This window comes from Chamaea fasciata, unplaced genomic scaffold (genome assembly GCF_029207755.1).
Source record: "Chamaea fasciata isolate MVZ Bird 193981 ecotype frontalis unplaced genomic scaffold, bChaFas1.0.hap1 SCAF_2, whole genome shotgun sequence".
NCBI classification, from domain to species: Eukaryota; Metazoa; Chordata; class Aves; order Passeriformes; family Sylviidae; genus Chamaea; species Chamaea fasciata.
This window is the reverse complement of record NW_027094087.1, coordinates 43,520,916-43,539,480: the sequence shown is the minus strand read 5'-3', so window position 1 is coordinate 43,539,480 and position 18,565 is coordinate 43,520,916. Positions and strand designations below refer to the sequence as shown.

The window sequence follows — 18,565 nt, the reverse complement described above, 5'->3', positions numbered from 1 at the left end:
CCCAGCTCTCTTGTAAACCCTTTAAGGTACTGGAAGGTGCTGAAGGTCTCCCTGGAGCCTTCTCTTCTCCAGGATAAACAGCCCCAACTCTCTCAAGCCTGTCTTCACAGAACAGGTGCTCCAGCCCTCTGATCTTCATTGTCCTTCCCTGGACTCACTCCCACAGGTGCTGCTCTTCAGGTACTCTCCTGCTGACCTGCAATCCCTCTCCAGGTTTGGTATGCCTACAGACCAAAGATGCTCTTCCCCTTTGAGAGATGGGCCCCACAGGAGCCCAGTAGACCAGGCTCCTCAAAGGGAGTGCCATCACCCAAGCAGCCCAACCACTGGCTGTGGCAGCAGTCCTGTAATGATTTCTTATCTCACCAGACTGGACTGGACCTCTCAAACTCCTTCCCTCTGAGAGGCAGGACTGGTGAAAAACCAACAGCAGTCCACAGATCCTCAAAAACACTCTTGGGATCTGCAACCCCTGCAGATCCAGCCAGGAGCAATCTGAGGAGTATCACTGGTGTCAACAGCAGTGGATAACTCATGGCAGTGGGTGACAGTGGGTGGGATTACAAGGCCTGGCAGCCTCTCAGTGATACCAACAGGCAGGAACACCATCCCTCCCCCTAGAGAGTGTGGGGTCAGCACTTGGGTTCCTCTGACCCTCTCAGAAGGGAGCACCCACTCCTATCTCCATGGCCTTGTCAGCTGCACTGGGGGTTACACAGGGAGCAGGGTCTGCCCTCCTCCGCCCTGGCCTCTCTCCTGATGCGCCAGCTCTGTCCCCATCAGCCTGCACAGTGACGAGGCAGCGCTGCAAGCACACCTCACACTGGGGAAAATCCCTTCTTCTTGCGGGTCCTTGCCACTGCAAGGTTCAGCTCTACTGCACTATTGCCCCTTCTCTCTTCTACACATGCTGCTGGGAGGGTTTCTGGCTGTTTGGCTGTGGGTCCACTGCAGACTGCACTTGGAATCAGCTATCCAACTCCTCAGCCACCCTGATGCTACACAGCCTTCTCACCACCTTCACCAGATTTCCTTCCTGGGCTACCTTTCCTACCATGCTACCTTTTGCTGGCAGCTCTGCTGCCTGTCCCTGCCCCAACACTCCTGCTGGAGCTGCAGCCTTCCTTACTCTATCAGTTTAACTGCTTCTAGCAATAAAAGCAAGCTGGTAATTTCAGTAACTCGCTTCTGTAAGTGCACCATTCAGAGTAAGCAAGGTGTGATGGTACATGAAGATGTTTTATTTACATACTGATTACTTACTGACAAAAACCCCTAAAATAATTCACCTGTATTAGTTCAGATTGTTTCCTACACAGCAAAGTTCAGAATGTTACAAACACAATTTGGCAGGACTTGAAAATTTCAGCTTGTCTGGCCACACAGCATTTAGAAGCCCAGGACTTACTTTTTGTTGCTGCTATAGCAAAATGAATTATCACCTCAGTGTCCCCCTGCCAACCCTGCAGCGTCCTGTCTCACAAAGGTTTAACTCCACTGCCAGCTACATTTCTAGCATGGTCCCCTCATAAAGCAAACCTGTTGGGTCCAGATAAGGACCTGCTGAAACAATCTTCATCATCTCTTCTCTGAATCCTTGCAGGCAAGAGAAGATAGCACCAAATACTCTCATCCCTTCTGACTGAGCAGGGCACTGATTTCAGTAACCACCTACTAACACACAGATGTGCCACAACTCACCGGCAGCACCTTGTAGAGCTGACATGGGATGCAAAATGGAGGAATGCCAGTGTAAAATGTAGTTGGATACAGGTGACACTGAGGAATGCTCTCTATGTAACCATGATCTATGTACTGTACCTGTGGGAAATAAAAGGCTTTCGTGAAATAATTCCTGGTTTCTGCATGAAGCTTAGTAAGGGAATGCGGTCATTTACAGCATTACTTTTGTGGAAGAAATTAATGGTTTGATGGTAAGGAGGTGATGTGACAAAGTGGAAAAGCAAGAAAAGATTATGAAAGTGGTATGGCAGATTAGAAATTCAGTTTGTAAACTTCTCTTGCAAAAACTCCTACCTTTTGTGGAATAACCAACACCAGTTTAAAATTGAAAGCAGAAAAATTTGTGATCTAGGATAGATTTTGCAAGTCTGCATTCAAAAATCATAAGCAGACTCAAGAGCTTAGGTAAGATCAACAGTTAATGAGAGGAAGCTCTATACCTGTGCAGCAGAAAGAATTAGAAACAAATAGCCAATACTTTTTGGGTGAAGATAGGGCAGGCGTGGGATGCTAAACCTGATTGTTTTCAAAGCATTCTACATATGGTAAGAACAGTAAAATAAAAAATCTAAAAGGGATTACCTACAGGAGATGAAGAGCAGCTTTTTACTTAAGAAAATGTATCATTACTAGGGAAACTACAGGAAAAATTGTGACAACTGCAATAGGTAGACAGATTTGATCTTCAAAATAAATGTAAAAATGAGGACAGTAATCAACACTTTTAAGCAGAACCAATATTTGCTTAGTCAGGTCAGCTGAATGAAAAAAAGTGAAATCTGGTATTTATTTTAGAGGATTGGATTATATGTATTTTTTAAACACGCAGATGCAGACAGACATACACCCTCCCCATTCCTCCCCATACAATCAAACTTACCTGGAGAATACTACCGCTGACTTCTATAATTTTAGCTCGATACCACACAGTATCTGATCCTCTTACAACACAGGCTTCTCCCTTTTTCCAGCAGTAGGGTATCAGGAGACCAAGGCCTTTGAAGGTACTTTGTATTTCAGCCATCAGTTTGTTTAGTGCAGGTTCTTGGGAGAGGGGGTGAAATAAAAAATAAATTAAAAATAGTCCCTAACACTCATGCAAAATATTTCCATCCCTAAACCCCACTAGATTCAGATGAATATATGTATAAACATAAAACATGTGCAGCTCCAAAATATATTTTCCAACACTGATACAATATGTATGTTCAATATCTAGTATATGCAGAAGAGCTACTACTTAAACAGTAAACTGCATCTCCAACTCTGAAGCTATTAGTAATTCTGAGTTCTAATCTCAGAAGAACTTATAGAAGAGTCTATAAATTTTGTGACTGACACCTAGGCAGCACTAATATCAGAGCCAAACAAAGCATGAACAACACAACAAACTCCCAGACCAGTGTTTCAGTGGTAGGACACCATGAAAGAACACAGAAGAGGTGTCCAGAAGAACCTCTTCTGCAGTGGGCACAGCCTACAGCAAGAACTGCAGGAGAAATACACACTCTTGTGCAAGTGTACTGTACTTTGAATTTCAAAGTTTTATGAATAGTTACATAATCTTGTAGTTAAATATACTTGTGCAGAAAAAAAGAAATTAATGTTCTCATATGTAAATGTTTCTCTAAAGCACAATATCCTAACACGGAACTGAGGAGCAACACCGCATCTGCCAGAAGAAAATGAACCCCTTTCAAACAATAGAAACAGAAAACATTGTGAGTTACAGAATGTACCACAATGCAGATAAAGACTCTGAAGAAACTGTGTACTGAGCTTAAACTGAAGGAAAAAAATGCAGCAGTGTCTGAGAACCAAGCTAACTTCCAAGAATCTTTGTAACTGTAACTTCATCACTTTGAAGTAATTACTGCATTTACTTTATCAGTCAATAATACAAAAAGCACTTGCTGCTTTACCCATTACAGCCTAGAGGAGAAAGGCAAGTAACCTGACCATCCAAGTGCTTTGGGTTTCTGGATTTCTTGGGAGGGTGGAAGGACAGGAAAGCTGATTTAAGGACAGAGAGAATTTTTGTCCCTCACACCAAAGAACATCACCTCCCCAGGAGGAATCTTTCAGAACAGTGAACATGTACCAGACAGGTGTTCTAGTATACACTCTGATACCCAGGAACACTCAGATTCATAGATGTCTTTTCTTCTGTGTAAACTCACCAAATAGTTTTGGTATTATATAAATAGTTCCATCACTTCCAATACAACTCACTACAGCCTGGAAAATTTTTTCTTCAGGAACAATGGGAGATGTATATACTTCATCCACTCCTGAAAGAGGTTTGCATGGTTTGAGTAGTTTTTGTTCACTCTCTGAAATAGTGCTGTTTTCCTCTGGAACAGTCCCGTTTCTTGCACAGGAAATTCTGGAATTGCAACCATCCAGCTGTGCGTTCTCCTGCTCGAAGTGTACTTCAAGATGTTCCTCGGACTCTGAACAAAACCCATCAGCTTTACCAGTTCTAGAAGATTCAATCAAATATCAATATATTAACTGACAAAGAACCTGAAAAGTGCAAAACTACAAAATAATACAAGTAAGAAAACCAAACACACAGAAGTGGTAAAGGATCTCAAAATACTGTCAAGCATCTCATCTACAAACTTAAGAGAAGTGAAATGTGCCATGGATACAATAAATAACATTATACTCAAGTAAGATGATGGGAGTTCTGTTGCTGGAACTGTAGAATACAATCCAATTTTTTTGATTTACTTATTAGTTTGGTCAAATATGAACGTAAGTCTTAGAGAATATAAAAGAAAAGTATCCAAACCTGTTTCTAAGAGCCAAACCCTGCTCAATAAGGTATTCAGAAGTATCAGTCATTTTTCCTGTTTTGTCTTTGCAAAGAATTTTCACAGGCAATGCACAACTCATTTCATTTTCCTGGAAAAAATGGGAGAGCTGGACAACAAATTACAAATATGCATTTCTTCTAAACTACAGGCATATTTTTCATTTTATTGGTACTGACTATCAATCAGACATCCTTGAACAACTGATGCCCACAGGAGAAGACACGAATTTATTTAATCCATATGACAGTTCCAATCATTTTACCAACTGTTCTACACATGACATTAAAAAAGAGTTGTAGAATTAAAAATTGCTTTTTCCCTCAGCTTTTTTAATAGAATCAAGTGCAAAAAACTCGTTTTCCAGCAGGAGATTTAAACCCATGCACCAATAACTTCACTCATCGCTGCTTTTATTTCCACATACACTGTAAAATACCACTGGCAGCTGAACAAATACAATACAACAGATGCAGAACAAATCAAACCCTTCTAATAATCCTGGGTTTGGTTTTATCTTTTAAATCATAGAAGAGAACAATTACTAATGATATTCATATAGCACTGGATTAATTCTTTCAGTCTCTGAGGCTTGAAAACTAATACAGTAGCTGCTGATATCATTGTCATCAAGAACCTGAGCAGCTTGCTTATCTGTCCATAAAGGATGTCAGTATCGGATGACCTCAGAGATACACATACTATTCTTCAGTAACCAAATATATCAAAGATGAAGTTCTCTCCACACTGGGCAGCCAACTGCTCTAATGTTCCAGTGAATAACAAAAGTAAAGCAGAAAGAAGAAAAAGCACCTTTTTTCCTAGAGCAAACAACTATAAAATCAAGTTCTATTCACGACTTTTTGAAAGGTACAATATTAAAAGAAAAACAATCCCAAATTAGTAGACAACCTGACAGAAATTTTATAAATACCACTGGTTTTGATTACAAACCTCTATGACTATTTTCACTTGTGCTCCAGTTAGGTAGTGGGATAAGCATTCACACACTGTTGCTGTCCACCGTGTGCTTCCACCTGTGGGTCTAACAGAAAAAATGATAATCTTTAGGTACAAAAGAAGTTGCCATCTCCTGAGCATAACCACCAAATCCTCCCCTCTACTAAAAACTTGGCTTTTTTTTTAATTGCCTAAAGTGTTACAGAAAAAAAAAATCTCTACTACAGTCAAGAGTAATATGAAATCATTATTAATTTCTGGATTTCTTCAACCAGAAAAATAAAATACAAGCCCAGAATTTCAAAATGAGAAGGATCATGAGGCCTAGAAGTTATGACACCTGCCATAACAGGCTAGAAAAGAGACCTTCTGTAGAGTTTCGTGAGATCCAATTCATCTCAAATTCTGAGCCACAGAAAAAGAATATTCAATGAAATCTGTTCGCTATTTTGTACCTCAACCTATAAATATTATTTATTTCTACAGCACAGTTTCTGCTTTACTATTATACAGTATAACCCTTAGAAAAAACTCCAAACCTTTATCAAATAAATCACAGCCACCACCCCATTTCTTTGTTCAAAAAGCAAACCACATCCAAATCCTAAATAATCAGTGCTAACAAAGGCATGTCATTATTAGTTTCTAATGCTGCCACTCAGTATAAGGGAAAGGCTACCTTATTTCTGTCAGTGAACATTCTATTGCTAATGTCCTAATGGTTTTCATGCTTTCCTCAAGTTTTCTTAGACAGCTGACATCCACTGTTTTTTCAGCTCCAGAATCATAAAGTAGTACCTGTTGCAGGCAAGAAACAACAGAACAGAAAAAATAACCCCTCTCTTACTGTTACCTATAAAAAATGGTAATTCAAAGTACCCCTGAGGAGGTTAAAAAATTCAAACGTTACTGGGATTTAAAAAATGCCTCTTGCACTGAAATACTTCATCACAACTTAAGAAACGATCACAGCACAGCAAAGGGACAAACCATACAAATGTGCTCAAAGGGGGTTAAACAACTTTCCTGACTTTTTGTAAACCAAGAAACACCGAAATAGCTTTCCTCCACCACTTGCTTTTTATTGTGATGGGCTTAAATAGCTGTTTGAAGGCTCTTAGGCTCAGAAAGCAGATGATGCAAACCTGAGGAACACATTTCCCATCGGTACAAAGTCCCATTTCTGCTTCCTGCTAAGAAGGCCCCTGGGCACAACCTGATGATGGTGGAAAAAAAAAAATCAACAGCAATCCAGTCCTGGATTGTCTGTCTGATCAAAAAGCCATTCCTACTTTGGAGACACATAAGTATCTAGCCACAAAATGCTTTTTCTGGTGCTCATTGTTTTCAAATTGGCTTGAAACAAAACGCATGTTTCAAGCAGCGCTGTGTAAGCTTCCTGTGGAAAATGTTACAGCTACATGGCACAGTGCATCTCCATCACTTCAGGGTTCATCCAACTGCATGACTACATGTGTTCCTGTGCTGTTCAACTGGCTCCATCTTTTAAAAAGGATCATTAAGTTTGAACTACTGTGACCCTCAGTTTCAAACACGTTCTAGAATCCAAAAGGAATTGTTAGACTATAGCTTGGGAATCTCTGCCATATTCCAAAGGGCAGTGTAAATAAAGAGACTGTCAGCCTCATGAGCCTTCCTCAACTACCACATTCTCTACTAAAGGCACCTGAGCTTTGACAAGACAGTCAACTGATCTGCAGCAATGTACAGCATGACTTAAACTCTAAAAAGCAAAAGACTGTGAGAAAATATTAATACAGAAGAAAGAAGCAAAGACTTGGCCTTATTTTATTCAGTGACACTTTCAAGTTTAGAAATATAAGTATGAACCCTGTTACGGTAAGAGCTTTACCTCTGCACTCATTTCAGAGACAATCCTGCTGATCTGACCTCTTTGCCACTGTCCCACATCATGTATGTAAACAGCACAGTGCATTCCACTCTCCCACTTCACAGACTCTGACTGAGATTCTTGGTAGAAGGACGCCATCTCCTCCTGTAAACTAACATTCAATAAAGTTTTTTTAGTGATAAAATTTAATGTTGTATATAAAGGGCTTATTCAGTCATTGTTTAACTAGCATACAACAAAGATTTACAGTTTTAACAGATGCAAAGTATTACAGTTTTTCTTTGTGACATGTTAGAAATACATGAAATGGAAGTTCCAAAACACAAGCATCCTGATTTAAAGTCTGTAAACCTATCATGTTTACTTAGACACTGGAATTAATGTGAGCAACCCTCAGTGCTTTCTATGGCACTCTTTGAAAATGACACCGTTTTCTCTTGACAGCTTGAGAGTGTGGTACACCATGTCATGACAACATAAATGGAACTCTAGGTTGTTACAGCCAAGAAGATGAAAAGATCAATAAATAAATAAGCAACTTGCATTAAACCACGACACACTCTTTTAACTATCTTCAAAGAGTAGGCATGACTACCTGAATGTTACCTGAGTATCTACCAAAGGCAGGCTGATATACACTACATCTAGAAATTGTCTTCAAACTTCCTAACAGGGCACTGGAAGCATTTTGGAAAAACAGACCTGCTATTCCTACTAAGTTCTAAAACTTGGGATACAGGGGTTTTTTTAAACCAGATTTCTAATGAGGGAACAGGAAAGAGATAAGAAGGAGCAGGAAGATTTAATCTTTTTGGACAGTGTTGCATTCATGAGGCCCCAATAAAACTGATTTGAAAAATGAGTGAGATCATATACTTAATTTGAAATCAACGCTGTTTAATAAGCCACAATACAGTGCCAACATCTCTTCTGCTCCTGTATTTTCCTCAACAAAGGCAAGTAAGTCAGCAGCCCTCAAGAAGTACACAGTACAAGTAAATGCAACTCTCAGAGTTTGTTCTAACAATACTTCACAGCTTTGTAATAAGAACACCTTAACTGAAGGGAAGTTCTTTGAATTTTAGTACCTTTTCAGTATACTTTCTGATGACAGCAATTGTACAAAAATTTTACTAGGAGACACGACATGACTAATTCTCCCATGTAACTCCTTGTTACAAAGCGATCTGAAATCTCCTTCATCCACAGGTTCTATGTCTATAGGAATGAAAGCTTCTGAGGTTTTAGGAATTTCATCTGGAGGATCATCCCATATTTCATTGGGCCTTACTTCAGTTCTTTCAGTGTACCTGTAAAGAGCACATGATAATTAGAATGGAAAGTTTAAAAATATTTTAAACAAAGTGAAAAAGGCTCAATAACAAAATGACAGGCATTACTCAGCATGAAAGAAAGTGAGTTATAGCTTAGACAGAAACATTTGTAAGTGCTAGGCCTGAAACACTAACGATAGTAATATTTTTATTCTCCTTTAGAAGGTATTCTTGCACATTCATGAAACAGAAGAGATAGCAAAGGGAACACCAAGATCATAAGAACAGAAGATCTGGAGTGGGCCTCTTATTCCACAAAATAAGGGACAAAGGCCTCTGGAGGGCCCATTCTAAAGCACAGGAAGAAAAGAAGGAAGGAGCAGCATGGATAAGCTGCTGCGTCCTGACCCCAGCTCCCTGCACCACTCACTGCCTCTTCTGTATGGACTGAGTGTAACTCAAGTGCAGGAGAGGAAAGTGAGGTGCTTGGAATAAACTCGACCCTGGGAAAAGGGGAGGGTAGGTGCTGTAAGTATTTGTCTTTTGTGTACCAATGCCTGAATTAGTAATAACTAAGTAAAATCAAGCCTGTTTTTCCTGCAACAGTACTTGATAAGCGATTTCTCTGTCTTTATTTTAACCCATGAGTTTTCTTGCTTGAGTTTCTTTTTACTTTCTCCCCAGTCCAACTAAAGAAGGGGGAGTGAGCTGGATCATAAAATCCAGCTTATTCAAGGGATCATGTGTTACACAGCAATTTATGCTAAAGGAACATACCCCCTTGACTGAAGGCTGGAAGCAGGCATCTAAGTACAGACCGGACACAAGAAAATACCTTTGTGACAGGGAAAAAACTCAGCTTTTCAGGTTGCATAATTTACAAAAATTCTACTAAAAATTGTGACTGTGGAAGTATTAGAGTGTCACTAAGATCTAGTTACATTTCTGAGCTAAGAAAATCCACTTACATGCTTCCTCCAGAAAAAAGCAAATTCAGGAATTTCCTTTTGAAATGGAAACGTCCCATTTAATGATATATTTCCATCAGTACTCAAAGATTATTAATGAAAGAGTAACTACAGATTTTCATGAATATAGTCCATGGATTATCTTGGAAAAAGCCAGCAAATTAAATGCAGCCGAGTTATATCCCCATCAGCCTCATCTCCCCCACCACACTTCCCAACTCTGCTGTCTTTCCAACTCTCCTGTTGCTGTCACAGCTGGCTACTCAAGTGTTTTCTAGTAGCAGACCTCCCAAAGAGATGACTCCCCTTAGGTGCAGGTTTAAGACAAATTCTTTTTCTTACTACATGAGAATGGGAACCTTAACAATAAACACTTTGGGAAGATTTGGCACTTAGGGACACCACAAGTACGATGCAAACATTTGATCTCCAACTTTTTCACAGGTACAACTTCAATACATTAGTCAAGATTTAGTTTGAGACTTCAACTATCAAACTGCAGTTACTTTAAATTACACCAGCTGATGAATGTGATTTGAAAATTATTTTATCGCACATGTGGTAAATTACAGCCACTGGAGATGACACACCAGCACCAGCAGTTTCAACACACAAATTCTGTATTTCCAAACACTTCAAAATTAATGCACAGTGTATTTACCCAGGTATGTAGGATGCTAAGTCTTCCTCAACTAGCTGGCAGTTAATACTAAATTTCCTCCCATTATCAGCAGAGGCATTGAAGAGTTCAACAGATAAGATGTTATTATCTAAAATTTCTGTGAATGAATAATATCAACATAATTAGTGCCAATCAACGACAGTATGAAGACTATGACTTTAGAGGAATGACAAATAATACTAAAAGACAGATTTCTCCAAAATTACATTTGATGTACAAAATAATTGATTCTGAACATCAACAATATGCAGATGCTTAAGCTTTGACATATCTATAAAATTAACTTAAAATGCACCAATAATCACAAAATGCTTTTGTACGAAAACTCCAACTGCTACATATAACTCCATTTATTAAATGGGTTCCAAATCATCATTCCACAAGGGCTGAAAAGTAAGTAACTACATGTGAACAATATATGGTATAGAGAAAAATCCTACTAAGGCATAAATGTGTTATCTGAAATTATTTTTATTTTTCGGCAATATTTTAGAGCAGCAGCAAACATTCCCAGCTACCACTGAAGTCAGAAAACATCAAGGACAGCTAGTACTTTTGGAAACAAGCCCATTTGAATAACCAGAATACTTATATTATGTAACACTGGTGTGGTCTGTAAGACAAGACATGAAGCCAGCTTTTGTTCCAAGTTTTATCTGTTACGCCTCAGCCTGGAGTAAGAATATCTAAATTCTATCCTCTGATTGGAGATCTCTACCAGGTATGAACCAAGTACTATTTATATTAGTACTTATTAAAAATAAGTACAATTTTCAATATCAAAGTGATTGTTACTACATTTGAGTCAACTTAATAATATATGAACAGAAATTAATACACTCCTGACTTACCAATAACTGAACACAACATCAGCTTATCTTCAGTCATTTCTTCAAATCTTTCCTTGGCTTCTCTGTTCCACTCATTTGCCCCTTTGAATGGCTCAATGCAAGCCAGCCTACACCTGATTGCCTGAAGAATAACTCAAGATTACACAACTAACATCACATACAGAGTAAGATCATCTCATTACAACTGAATCACAGGCTTTGCTTTGCCCTCATATAACACAGCACAACCTTGGCTTCTGGTTCCACATTGCCACAGTCTGATTTAGTTCAAAATGATCCCTCCCTTCCCAGCAGCTGAGCATGAACCTCACATTCAGAGATGATCTTGTTGAAATACAAAGTTTAAATCTCTTTGCCTCCCTTTACGGTAAGGCATAGAACTGACGCAGAGATCATTAAAGATTATTGCGCTTAAATAAAAAAAGCCAACTGGTGCCTTCAACTAGTTAAAAAACACCCCATCAACATACGAAGTTTCAAAGTTCAGCATAATTATGACTGGAAACCAAAACTATCAAATGAACAGCAAAGAAAATAATTGTTTCCATCTATGTACATTTTTTTATTTGACAGAAACACTTTGCCATTTTCCTTCCCAGTCAAGTTTTCCTCCTTGTCAAAAGGGGGACACTCCAACCATTCCTCAAGTTAGAAAACCACCAAATTTTAAATGCTATAAATCAAACAAAATTTATTTAAACCGTCCCTTATGACAAGATTTTCGTTTAAAAGGGAAAGAATGCAAAAATTTGTTTGGCTTATTATGGAAATAAGTTTAATTTAAGTGAATTAAATACACATGCATATACATATTGTATATATACCTCTTCTGCAGTATGTACACTGCAGAGCAACACTTGATTTAATTTACATCTGAAAGATATAAAAAAAATTAAGAGTTTTCAGTATGCACCCAAAACATTAAGTGAGACACTTCATAATGGTGGGCAAAAAGGAAGTTCCTCAACATTTTATTTATTTTATGTATTTCAGAAGGTGAACATTTCTCTTTCCCCTCTCATTCACTGAGATGCTGTTAATTTTGAGTGCTTAATCCAGGCATTTACCTTTTCAGGAAAGCTCAGAAACTCCTGTTTCACTCTGCGTATGTCTTTGTTAGTTAAGTTCGCAATGTTGCCATAGTCAACGTACTTTACCAGAACCTCCTGACAACTTGGCAGCCCTTCAAGGAAAACAAGCAAAGTATTTTCAACAAAAACTTAGTATCTGATACAGGTTAAAGCACCAGAATTTCAGAGCAGACCCCACATTCGTGCCACATGATCACCCAGTATCAATTTTTTTGAATTTTTATAACCCTATCAAAATGAGTATTCTTTAGGAGCCAGCTCTTTCAGGTCCCTGAAATGACAGCCCCATTTTGGCCCCCTTTGTGAGACACAGGCACATGGAACACATGCCAAGTAAACATGTAAGCACAGACATGCTACAATGCCCACACACAGGCAACACAGACTCAGCACAAGCACAAGCCCCCCGTTCCCTCTGGAATTATACACCAACACCAGATACACTCACAGGTTGGCTGGAACAGCCAAAGCTGCAGTTCAAACTGCAATAGTAAGAGAAATACTACTTTAAATAATTATGTCATAGAATTTTAATAATCTCCAGAAAACTGAGTATGTTGCATCTCTGTTTAAAGAAGAACAGCTGTTTAAACCAGTCTATTAATAGCAAAAGGATGTGAATTAGTACTACTGACTTTATGAAGCTATCTGGTAGCACCATAATTCCTAGTAAAAATAGTGCCTGGATGTTACTGCTCATATCCAGCATATGACTCTGACCTACCAACTCATCTAATTGTGTAACCTAGCATTAGAGCAAAAGAATCAATACTTCACCTATAATCTGTGCTCTGTACCAATTCCCATCATCCTGTTTAGCAATGCAGGCTTGGCCTTCAACTGGGCAGAAAATTTCCATGTGTTTACCATTCTCCTGTTTATACATCTCCTGAATTTTCTCTAGAAGACCTAAAGATTCCACACTCTCTCTCTGAAATAAAAAAAAAAAAAAACACACACACATCCACAGCAGATATTCTTTTTAATGGCATTTTTTCCTCTGTAAAGGGATAAATTTTTTTTTCTAGCACTGTACTTCCTAGTCTTCCCTCCAAAATTAAACTGGTCATGAATACATAAAATGAATTAAAGAGCCTAACAGCTATTGAACAGTGCCCTGTTCAATCACCATTCTAACCAGTAAAATACTGCACACCCACAAAGGAATTACTCATGTTACATAATTGACAAAAACTTTGGGATTTTAAGAATTCCTGGAATTTAACTAGGCTGAATCAAAGACTGTTGGAATTAATCTCACCTATTAATTCTATGAATCCTACCACTGGTAACAACAAACAGAACCTAAGGGAAGTTGTAGCTTATCTAACGTAGACTACAAATAGCTCAACATTAAAAAGTTTATTCATAGTTTCATCCAAACAGACTTTATTTCTCAACTTACCAAGCAGAGATAGAAATCACTCGGACTATTAATGTGACAAACCACAACAAAGACCTCTTCTCCTTCCTGTGGAATATCTGGTGGACTGTAGCGAGAGATGCTGTAATTTTCCAACTGACTGGGAAGCTGTAATTTAAACCTAAGGTAAACAAAGCAGAATTTTGAATAAAGTCAGTCAAAATCACCTGCAAATGAACCCTTTTATATTCAGATGTCAAATTTCCCATTAAAGAACCACAAAATGGTCTTCTAAAAATTACTTGATTCATACTTTTATGTATAGCTTAAACTTTCCTTCTTGCAGGTGGTGCAGCCAATTATCTGCGATGCTTTTCCCACTGCCTACCAGCCAAATCAAACAGATGCCAGGCTTATTTCTGTGTGGTTTTCTGTCTGTAATAGACACCAAGGGCTTCTCATTTAGCCCCTGTTATTTAAAAATTGTACAGAAATATATATTTTGCCATTTTCTAAAATAAAGTTCCCTATCTAAATGAAGCCTGACTATTGCAAATGAGTATAGCATGGGGCTTATTGGTGAAGGTGAAAAAAGGAAATCAACAGACACTGCTGAAGGTTAATACATCACACATTGATATATGGAACACTGCAAAAGCAACCAGCTTAGTAAACTTCACTTGGTAAGCATTACTTTATCCTCACTTACAGAATACAGGAGCATGAACCAAAGGAGGACACATACCTTGCCAAATCCAAGAAAACCAAAGCATCCTTGAGAGACAGTGGTATGTTACTGCTTATTTCATTAAATGGAGATTTTCTCAAATCCACAATGAGAACACCATCCTCTTCTCTAAACACCATCATTGAAACAACTTTATTATTTACCATTTCTAAAAATTTTGTCTTTGCCTCCTCTTCCCAACCTTCATCCTGTATTAGAAAGAAAAAGGCTACTGAGGATGTCAGAGAACGTTAAAACAAAAAATACAAACTGTAATTAAGGTAAAATAAATGCAAGGAAGACAGCATAGATGCATCTGGACAGATTAAATACTGAACATGGTCAGCTTGTCTAGTCCATAGCCAGGACAGCACTGAATAGAGTTCTTTAATTATGGATAAGTATATGTATTAAGCTGTATAAAACTGAGTCAGACCAAAGGATTGCAGTTTCCACCATGTTTCTCTCTGAAGATCCCCTCAGATTGTTTTGACGCATAAACCAGAATCATCTCATTTGTTCCATTTCATGACTTTCCCATGAATTGAGAGAGCAGAAATCTAAGTTTCTTGTGTCTTTACATAAACGCACAACATGATTTAATCAATTTACACACTGCTGCTCTCCACAGCATCCAGTGTAACGTTTTTTCTACCTTGAAAAAGCCTGTCTGAATTTATTTCCCTGGGATCAAGTTAATGCATTTCTCATTTGATACTGCAAATCTGCCTTTAAGGCACAGAAAAACATGAAAGCACATATAAGGAAGGCATTTTAATACAATTCATTAATACATTTTAATATAATACCATACAGTTAATACTGTCAGAAATGCACAGTTGTATTGACTTAGCTCATTTCCATGTGAATGTGACAAGAATAAAGCAAGCCTAACAAAAACTGAATGCTGAAGAAAATAATACTGGAACATATATATGCTTTTTTTGTAATGGAATAAATGTTGACAGTACTTTATTTGTGGTTATACTGAAAGAGAATAAATAACACTTAAAAAGAGTGGCAAATTTTTTTAAGTAATAAGTACAATCTCTGAAGAGAGTCTCTTAAAATTTTTTAAGAATTTATTCTTTGTTTGCATGACTTTTGAAAGTTACTAGGTAACTTTCATAGGTATCAGAGACAAAATAAGAGGATCAATTTTGCAGTTAATTTTTAAACTTCACAAAAAAACATGTCTAACTTATGAGCGGTGAGATTTAAGCCTAAAATGTGCATTTGTACTCTCATGGGCAGACTGCTATAAGCTCGTTTCTTTTCCAATGAAAGCAATGCAACACATCTTTTTACAAGAGAATTTAACTTTTAAAAAAATACCCCCTGTACTCTTGAGTTTCCTTCTGTTTACACTGGAATAAGATTATTTTAAATTCTGTATTTAAACTCTTTAACATAAATCTAATGAAGTTGTTCCTAAAACACTTCAAGCTGTTTGTACTTACTTCATTTTTGGGAACAACATCCTTCAGTGAACACCTTACTGCTAAAGGAGGAATGGCTGCCAGCTCTGCCTCAATGTGCTGGTCAGGCTTCCTCACAAACAGACAAATGTCATGGGTTTCAATAGTTTGCAGAGTAGCAGGATCAGGCTTTTCAGTGGGATCATATCTAATGTCAATGAGAATAAATGCAGCACTAGCTTAGAACCAAAACAACCCAAACCCAATGCCTAAACCCCCCCAAACCAAACCCCAGACTTTTATTAAGTTATTATTGCAGTAATTGGCATAATGTCATAAACGTCCATAAAACAGAATTTTAAAGTCTCAGTGAAATGCATTTTAAAAAAATACTTAGTACTTGCATGCGCTCTTTTACAACTCAAGGTTAAGTTAAATATTTTAATGTATACAGGCTTGCACACTTGTGCACTTAAATACGGTAGCACTTTTTCTGAGGGGAATATGTCTGAAGAGAATACCAGAGCCATTTGGGTATCTGGTTATCCCCCTGTGTGAAGGTGAGGAAGGACTCGTTCCTCAGAGGAGATTTTGAATAACAGTCAAAGACGACAACTGCAGACAAAGTCCCCTCCCTCCATAAACATACCCTGAGAAAATCAGAACCACAGAGCTTCCAAAATCAATCAGGAATACTTTCAGCAATGCAACATCACACACTTTGTATCTTATTGGACCACAAGGCTTCTTCCTCTGATTTTTACTTTCTAAAGGAATTAGTTCAATGATAGTTCCACGGCACCACATTCCAGTGTCCTTACTCTTAATGAAAGTTCTAGTACCTACATGGAAGCAAATACAAAAGGACTAAATTCAGTATTTTCAAGTATTTCACACTGAAACCCTTATTACAGTTCTGCATATTGCTCCCTGTTCCCACCCTCCACACAAGCAGCATGCCGAGTCCTACTGCTACAATAAAGACACAACAACAGTAAAAACCTTGTCTCCACTGCCACTAGAAGTTCCCCTCATATTCACTTACACGGTGTCTTTATGGCTAGCAGGTGTTTGGCGAACAATTTCTGGCAAACTTCCTATAGCTTTGAGTAAAGTGGCAAAACCCCCACTGACGTATTAATTTATTACATACTTTTTGTCAGTTTTTTGAACACATTATGTGGAAGTGGGTAAGATTATCAACTCGTGGGTTAGGAAATAATTTTAATGATTTAAGAATGTATTATTGCCTTTCATTTTGATTTCTAGAATGGTTTCTATTCAGTCAGAGAACCTTACAAGGACTGTTTTACTACATAAAGGAATGGGGGGAGGAGAGAAAAAAGAAAGAATATGATCCTAAGGACGGTATAATGCAAGGTGGTATTTAAGCTGTGTAGTAGACATTTAGAAATTAACCATTCACCTATTTCCAAAATGTCTGAAGGCAGGAGATAGGAACTCTTACTACAGCAGAAATTTTCCAATTTCTTCTGCAAAGCAAATGCTTCTTTCTTCTGTGAATATCTCCGAATATAGAAATGACACGGATTTATAACATGGCTTACGAACACCAATTCTGTCAAATCTGAGTGAGACATAACACAAGTTACCAAACACCCCCAAGTGACTCCAACAGATATTATCAGGCATAGGACTGAGTTTATGTTGCTTTAATCACTGTAATATTACCTCAAACAGATTTTAATCTGACAAGTCTGTTCATACTATTTCAAACTATTACCGTGTTTGCTTCCTGATGAAATTGTTCTTTAGAACTACCTCCCTTATGCTACTCTCCAAAACAAAGGCTGTCTCACAAAGTGGTAGCCTGTATTTAAGTGTGTAATTCAGAGTTCTAATTCCCTCTAACAAAGACATAGAAAACAAATTAGAGATTAAGACTCCTACCTTTAAGAACAGGTATGCTAAGAACTTCCCTGTAGTTATTCAGTGTTAGTGCATGAAGAGCACAGAACTAGCCAAGAGATGACCCTATGTGAGGCAAGACTTAGGACTAAGCATCCAAATCCTTTGTACTGCAGATACCTCCTTCCATTAGGATACAAGAGACAGGTTTCTCTTTCTGAAGCTAGTCAACAAATGTTACTGGGCCACAGGGTTTTAGAAGCCCCACAACCCAATTCTTACAAGAGTATTTTATACCACAAAGCTTCGTGCAAAGAGTGGACAACCTTGTCTAGATAGAATGTCACCTGCATGACTGATCAGGGCACACCAACCAGAGAGATTTCCAACATCCTGGAGCACTGCCATCTGAGCACTGTCATCTTTGAACTGCGAAACACCATGGGTGAAAGACTACACAGAACCTGGCATCCAAAACAATCTGAGCAGGTATCCAGGACAGTGCTTCCAAGTTTAGGAAATGTCGCATCCAGAACAGATGCAAGATTTCTCTTGGCCATTTCCAGTAAGATGGCATCTGAACAAGAAGTCTGAATGACTTGAAAGATTTCCCCTCTTTCGGATCACCCCTGGTCACCATTTCCAAAGAGTGATGAATCAGCTATCTTGTCTTGCATACACAATCATAGAATTTCTAAGGCTGGAAAACACCTCTAAGACCCTGAGCACCTCCTGCACACAGCCTGGCAGGCTCTGCTGGACTCCCTCCTGTGTGACAGTGACTTTCAGTACCACAGGCTCCAACACTGCACACAGGACTCCAGATTCAGTCTTCTAACAGAGGGGAAGGATCCCTTCATCTTACTAGTACAATCCAGGGAAAACCCAACAAAGCTGTGGAACCTAACTGCTCCTGCCAAATATCAG

At 38.4% G+C, this 18,565-nt stretch overlaps 1 protein-coding gene across 10 annotated transcripts in view; it reads right to left on the bottom strand.

The window, feature by feature from the left end:
- RNF17 (ring finger protein 17) overlaps positions 1-18,565 on the bottom strand; it is a 40,836-nt gene that overhangs the window by 8,881 nt on the left and 13,390 nt on the right. For 9 of the 10 annotated variants that reach the window (XM_066175814.1, XM_066175815.1, XM_066175820.1 and 6 more), the window contains 17 exons: positions 17,196-17,357; positions 16,419-16,611; positions 15,812-15,977; positions 14,370-14,560; positions 13,667-13,805; positions 13,039-13,192; positions 12,238-12,353; positions 11,171-11,291; positions 10,299-10,416; positions 8,484-8,705; positions 7,396-7,546; positions 6,202-6,320; positions 5,517-5,607; positions 4,541-4,671; positions 3,924-4,225; positions 2,624-2,787; positions 1,702-1,821 (listed from right to left, as the gene is read on the bottom strand). In XM_066175814.1, the coding sequence (XP_066031911.1) occupies positions 1,702-1,821; positions 2,624-2,787; positions 3,924-4,225; positions 4,541-4,671; positions 5,517-5,607; positions 6,202-6,320; positions 7,396-7,546; positions 8,484-8,705; positions 10,299-10,416; positions 11,171-11,291; positions 12,238-12,353; positions 13,039-13,192; positions 13,667-13,805; positions 14,370-14,560; positions 15,812-15,977; positions 16,419-16,611; positions 17,196-17,357 (2,660 nt within the window). The remainder of the gene's footprint in view (positions 1-1,701; positions 1,822-2,623; positions 2,788-3,923; positions 4,226-4,540; positions 4,672-5,516; positions 5,608-6,201; positions 6,321-7,395; positions 7,547-8,483; positions 8,706-10,298; positions 10,417-11,170; positions 11,292-12,237; positions 12,354-13,038; positions 13,193-13,666; positions 13,806-14,369; positions 14,561-15,811; positions 15,978-16,418; positions 16,612-17,195; positions 17,358-18,565) is intronic. The other variant, XM_066175816.1, reaches the window with a different exon arrangement.